This window comes from Aulonocara sp. 'chitande type north' Nkhata Bay, linkage group LG23 (genome assembly GCF_057382095.1).
Source record: "Aulonocara sp. 'chitande type north' Nkhata Bay isolate Kocher_YH1m ecotype deep benthic linkage group LG23, A_spYH_male_GT1.1, whole genome shotgun sequence".
Classification (NCBI taxonomy): domain Eukaryota; kingdom Metazoa; phylum Chordata; class Actinopteri; order Cichliformes; family Cichlidae; genus Aulonocara; species Aulonocara sp. 'chitande type north' Nkhata Bay.
This window is the reverse complement of record NC_141365.1, coordinates 39,223,085-39,229,323: the sequence shown is the minus strand read 5'-3', so window position 1 is coordinate 39,229,323 and position 6,239 is coordinate 39,223,085. Positions and strand designations below refer to the sequence as shown.

Sequence of the window (6,239 nt, the reverse complement as noted above, 5' to 3'; positions counted from 1 at the left end):
CTCTCTGCATTTCGAACACGCATCACAACAATTAAGAGGACCCGAGGGAAGCTCGGAAAGCTAAGCAGAAGTTATTTGGAGAGGAGAGGTAAAAAAAAAAAAAATTCAGTGGTGTGGAAACATTATGGGTTCGGGGGAGTCAGACGTGGATCAAGTAGACATAGTGTGTAAACTTTGCTACGGTGTCGTAGCTGCACCACAGAGCAACACTGCAAAGTTCACTAAACATAGATGTTTACATTTTTCATTTATTTCTTATATTGCAAACATTTGCACTGTTATCAGTATTTGCACACTATTTTATATTATTTTTTAAAGTCATTATTCAATACATTGTTATTGTTAACCCTTTAAAGCCGGTCAGAGCAGCACGCTCCGTTTTGTGTAACTATTTTTAAATCCCTGTAGAACCTGCACCATGTAAGCTAGCCAAAGGAGCTTGCAAAGAAAAGCGTCTGGACTTCTTTAAGTTGCTTGAAGACGTTTCACCTCTCATCCGAGAAGCTTCTTCAGTTCTAAGGTCAAATGGTGGAGAGTCCCAGATATAAACCTAGTGGGAGTAACCCCCCACAGAGGGACAAAAGGACCCCCTGATGATCCTCTAATCGCCTGAGCCAAGGTGTGTAACTGGGTGTGGGTCCCAATCAGCCAGAGTTTCGGGTGTGTTCATTGTGAAACCTGGCCCCACCTTATCATGCGAATTCCTGAGGTCAGATGGCCCAGGATGTGAGTGGGCATTAAGGCGTCTGGGAAGGGATCTCAAAACTGGATTATAGATGGCAGAGAGTTGGTGTCGTAAACCACCGCCTCTGTTCAAAGATGGTCGCTCACAGTGGCCATAGATGACTTCTTTCACTCCTCTTTCAAACCATCTGTCCTCTCTGTCCAAAATGTGAACATTGGCATCCTCGAAAGAGTGTCCTTTATCCTTAAGATGCAGATGGACTGCTGAGTCTTGTCCTGTGGAGGTGGCTCTTCTGTGTTGTGCCATGCGCTTGTGAAGTGGCTGTTTGGTCTCTACAATGTAGAGGTCTGAGCATTCCTCGCTGCACTGTACAGCATACACCACATTGTTAAGTTTGTGTTTTGGCGTTTTGTCTTTCGGGTGAACCAGTTTTTGTCTGAGCGTGTTGCTGGGTCTGAAATACACTGGGATGTCATGCTTGGAGAAAACCCTCCTGAGTTTTTCTGATACACCGGCTACATAGGGGATGACAATGTTGTTGCGTCTGTCCTTCTTACGGTGTGTTCACACCGAACGCGATGGACGCGAATAAAACGCCCCAAACGCCCCTAATTTGACGCGTGTACATTCGCGTCTCAACGCGTGTCCAAGAAAAATCCATCGCGCGTCAAAATATGATATTTTGACGCGCGTGAACCGGAAATGTGGGAGGAATGTGGGAGGGAGTTGTGCCAGACCGGTATCTTTGCAAGATGGCAGCTATCGAGCTAGCGCTTGAAGAGAGAGTCTCCCTTCTCTATGTACTGTGGAGAGCAGAGCAGCAGCGTAAAAGACGTCCTCGCCGTACCTGGGTCCATCAGGTCCTCCAGAGGCATGAGCAGTTTGGTGAGTTTCACCACTTGCTCCAGGAGCTGCGCCTGGATGACGGCCGATTCCAGCGCTATCACCGTCGGCCAGTTTGAGGACCTGCTTTCCCTCGTCGGTCCCAGCATCGCCCGCCTAGACACCAACTACAGACGCTCAATCCCACCTGCAGAGCGCCTGTCCGTCTGCCTGAGGTTAGTAAAACTATTTAATACGGTAGTCCTTTATTGATATCTGTGCTAATATGCTAATCCATCCAGTTATACACTGCTAACATGGATGTGCTATGCTAACAGTGAATGCTGTCGGTGTTTACTGAAAGCAAACTGTGGTACAGAGACGACTCTTTATAATATTTCTAGTGATACTCAGAAGCTCTCATCAAGTCCGATTTAATTCGATTTATGCTGTTATCAGTGTTTGCATGATAGCATGGCTGTGGTGTCACATCAATGTATGCGCTCGGTGTTTGCTGATATCAAACTGTAGCATTAGCACCACTGAGTTAACCTTGTAGTGATACTCACTCCTTTTTATTTAGACCTGGTTTAATTCTGGGATAGTTGAATATTTGTATATAATCCCTGCAGCTGTCAGACTCTATAGCAGGGGTCACCAGCCTTTATTAAAACAGAGTTAGATAAAACTGTGAACAGTTTGGTTCATCTTTAGTTACAGGGTTCTATCTTGATAAGCTGTCTTATCACAGATTAATTTTTCAAAAATATTAATGATTTAAGCAAGGAAAGGGCTACATGTCAACATACAACTCTTTATTTCTATTAATGTTTTACTTCATTGCTACCTGATTGACATGTTTAGGAATTATGAGTGATTGGCTCACTGTAGTTGTGAAAGTTGCTACCAATCAAATTATGATATGTTAAAGTTAAAACAAAACACAACTGTTTTAGATATTATCTAATATACATTTTGTAATTATCCTTATAATTACAAAATGTTTTATGTAAGATTTAAGTTTTGTGATTTAAATCTGACATCACAAAAGTATTTTGGAATTTGAATAATGTATTTTGTAACTGCAGTACACATAATACTGATTTTGAACAATTTTGTCCAGGTTCCTTGTCACCGGGGACTCCTTCAGGACCATCGCGTTCAGTTTCAGAGTCGGTGTGTCCACGGTGAGCCAGATCACCCCCCAGGCAGCGACGTCCATCTGGGACTGTCTAGTGGACGACTTCATGGCTGTGCCTTCACCTGGAGACTGGCGGTCCATCACAGAGGGATTCCAGGAGCGCTGGAACTTTCCTCTGTGCTGTGCAGCTCTGGATGAGAAGCACGTCCAGACAAAGGCACCCCATATATCATATAGGAGACACACACATTGATATACACTAAATATTCATTTCATTTCTTTTTTGTGGTGCCCAAATTGATGCACCTGCTTGATTTTGTTTAAACAATTATTGCACACTTTCTGTAAATCCAGTAAACTTCTTTTCACTTCTCAAATATCACTGTGTGTGTCTCCTGTATGATATTTAACTGACATTTTTTATTGTAACAACCAACGATTTATACAGGAAAATAATGTCTATTAACAAGGTTGCCCAAACTTCTGCATCCCACTGTATCAGTATATTTTGTCATTAGTATAATATGAAATAAATTCTACATGTGTCAAGTTGTGTGCCAACATTTGCTGTGTAGTAGAACTGAGACATTAGTCATTATAAACATTTATTTGAAATAATATTAAAAGTCTCAAACAGAAAAACATTAAACATAAATATATAAAATATAAGAATTTACAGAGAGACAGGAATAAAAAGGACCAGCTGCTCTCCAGAGCAGGAACAAGGCTGAGGAGGAAATGCTCCATTGGAGACTGGTGTGGCCTCTTCAGGGACTCCAGGATGGCCAGCTCCACCGCCGATGGACCGTCCTGGGACCCGTCCCTCATCTGCCTCGGAGCCGTCCTCCTCTGTGGGCCTGTAAAACAGCACAAAACACAAAGAAATGAGAAGGCTGCTACTAGATTTTAATTTCAACATTGAAAAAAAAAAAAAAACAATAACAGGATATAATCAGATTGGTTGTAGATATTTAGTAAAAGGGAATCCCACTGACTAAAAAGGTATCAGTGCTTGCTGTACATATCTGTGGGTGCAGCAGCAGGAGCTCAGGGACTGGGGATGCTCTGCTGCAGAATCAGTTGGTTCTATCAATACAGTATTAAATGTTAACAGGTTGGATATAATAATCGTAGAGTAGACAGTGGTCCCTCATTTATTGCAGGGGTTCTCAGAATAACTAGCCCCTGGTCACAGTTCTCACAATTGATTCTCAAAGTGCAAACCTTTGTAGATTGCAAAACGTAAAAGTATTATTATGCCGCGGTTTGTCTTCATCTGCCCGCCACTTTCGTGCGCCTTTTTCCCTCACGGTGCAGGTGTCTATTTCCGAATGAGGCTCATAGTTATGGGTGTTTTTGTGCTGTTTTTTCTATTGGACGCAATGGTTATCAAAACCAAACGTGATAAATTTGGCAAGCGCAGGAGACACGACACGGAGGAGATTTGTCAATCAGGCTGCAGAATGCAATGCTGTACTGTGCAATAAAAAATCAGCGAAAAAGCAAAGCAGTGACGGATGAACAGCGGGACCACTGTGTGCTGTTTATTAATAAACAATAAAATATATTCCTAAATGACAACATGCATAAAAGCAGAACGGTATTTGTACGTCAGTGGGAAAATAGCGGTGGCTTGCTAGCTTTTGTGCGGCTTCCCCGGGTCAGTGAAAACGTTCAAAAGAGAAATGAATGAACTTACCAGGTTGCCCGATCTCTTCACATATCTTCCTCCAAGCTCGGTCCTTTTTATTCCTGTCTCGGTACTGAAAGCAGCTGGTGTTGTACAGCTCCGAGTTGTTTGCTACCGCATTGATTAGCCTTCCCCTCCATTGAAGTATGAAAGACTTTGGCTGGATCTGCCCCTTTGACCTAGGTAACAGCCACGTCACCAGGCTCCTGATTGGTTGTCGCGGCGCGATTTGACGCTGGAGTTCAGATTTTTCCAACTCGAGCGGTAGACGCGAAACGCGCGTATGCACAAAGTGCAACACAAAAACTCACGCGCGTGGTTTTATTCGCGCGTCAAACGCGCCAGACGCGCTACACTGACGCGCGTTTCACGCGTTTTGGCGTTTTCGCGACGCAAATCTGCTTCCGAATTTTCGCGGGACCCGCAATCGCGCGTCATCGCGCCTTTCCATTGACTTTACATGTAAACCTGACGCTCTATTCGCGTCCATCGCGTTCGGTGTGAACACACCGTTATCCTCCCTCGCTGGTGTCTGGTCTTCTTTTCTGTGCCTCTTTGCTGACTTTAGGAACGCCCATTTAGGATAGCCGCACGTTTTGAGTGCTTCCTTTACATGTGTGTGTTCCTTCTTTTTTCCTTCAGGCTTAGAGGGAACATGTTCTGCCCGGTGGTGTAGGGTCCTAATTACTCCAAGTTTGTGTTCCAGAGGATGATGGGAGTCAAAGAGGAGGTCCGTGTGTGTGGGCTTCCGGTAAACTTCAATGTTGAGGTTGCCATCCTCCTTAATGTGCACAGCGCAGTCCAGGAAACGCAAACAGTTGTCCTTTGTGTCTTCCCTGGTGAACTTGATGTTTTTATCCACAGCGTTAATGTGCGCAGTGAAGGATTCCACTTCTTGTGTCTTGATTTTGACCCAGGTGTCGTCTACATATCTGTACCAGTGGCTGGGTACTCTTCCTTTGAAAGAGCCAAGAGCCTTCCTTTCCGTCTTCAAGCAACTTAAAGAAGTCCAGACGCTTTTCTTTGCAGGCTCCTTTGACTACGATGACCTGGATGACTGAGAACCTTCACAGACATGTAAGCTAGCGCAATATTTTTTTTTTTGCATATGAAACCGGAGGAGTTGTACTTACATCTTATGCCATCAGCTTGTCCTCGGTCACGGTTTCCTTCCACATAAAGCTTTGCAAAAATTGCATAAAAAGCGCTTGCAGGAACAAAAACATAATATTCCAGAAACACGCTTTGCCGATCCGATCAGCTGTTCGTAACACTTCCCACATTGAAACAGACGTCAGCGCGAACTATCGCATTTCCGCCATTTCCTGCCCGAAACCGGAAGTGACGCCATACTCGCGGAAAATGTAGTTTTTACTTGTAGGCCTTAAAAGCCTATACTGGTGTTTTTATAAGTCATGTTTGACTTTTCTGAATAGTTTCTGGGATGCTTAGAATTCGAACTGCACTGCTGGAAATAGTTTATTTTGATGCACATGCTGTTTTCTTTGCAAATTTGCATCATAGGATTGTTTTTTTGTTTTTCCTGCAGTATATAAGAATTGCTGTATCTCCAAAATAAAACTATGAAGACACTCAAAATAAATTTCTTGTTGTTGTAAACTATTTTTTGCAACTTTTTTGTATTTAAAGTTTTGAGGGATAAACCTCTATTTCTAAAGTAGAAATATATGTAAAAAACAAAAACAAAAACGATTTTCAATTGTTTTGTAGTTTATTGCACTTTTTGCAATTAATGTTGTTACTATGGACTTAATGCAGACATATTATTAAAATATGGGCTATAACAGTTGTATTGATGTATAGCAACTTGAAATGCTCCCAAAAATGGCACTACAACATGTAAAAAAAATAATATAAGCTCTGGCGGGCTTGGTTCTATG

At 42.8% G+C, this 6,239-nt stretch overlaps 1 protein-coding gene and 1 long non-coding RNA gene across 2 annotated transcripts; one reads left to right on the top strand and one right to left on the bottom strand.

Annotated features, from left to right (window-relative positions):
* Positions 1–1,250: 1,250 nt before the first annotated feature.
* LOC147302388 (uncharacterized) lies at positions 1,251–3,204 on the top strand. Its single transcript, XM_086283852.1, has 2 exons — positions 1,251–1,743; positions 2,631–3,204. Exons 1-2 carry the CDS (start codon positions 1,484–1,486, stop codon positions 2,899–2,901), a joined length of 531 nt encoding a protein of 176 aa, XP_086139978.1. The 5' UTR covers positions 1,251–1,483; the 3' UTR covers positions 2,902–3,204.
* Positions 3,205–3,236: 32 nt separating this feature from the next.
* Positions 3,237–4,505, bottom strand: LOC147302387 (uncharacterized). Its single transcript, XR_015127262.1, has 2 exons — positions 4,348–4,505; positions 3,237–3,505 (listed from the first exon to the last, which is right to left on the bottom strand). It is a non-coding gene; the product is annotated as an uncharacterized LOC147302387 (long non-coding RNA).
* Positions 4,506–6,239: the final 1,734 nt, after the last annotated feature.

Coding starts and splice junctions, on each gene's coding strand:
- LOC147302388 (XM_086283852.1), top strand. CDS start 1,484: ATGTACTGTGGAGAGCAGAGCAGCAGCGTAAAAGACGTCCTCGCCGTA. Junction 1,744..2,630: donor CGCCTGTCCGTCTGCCTGAG/GTTAGTAAAACT, acceptor AATTTTGTCCAG/GTTCCTTGTCACCGGGGACT.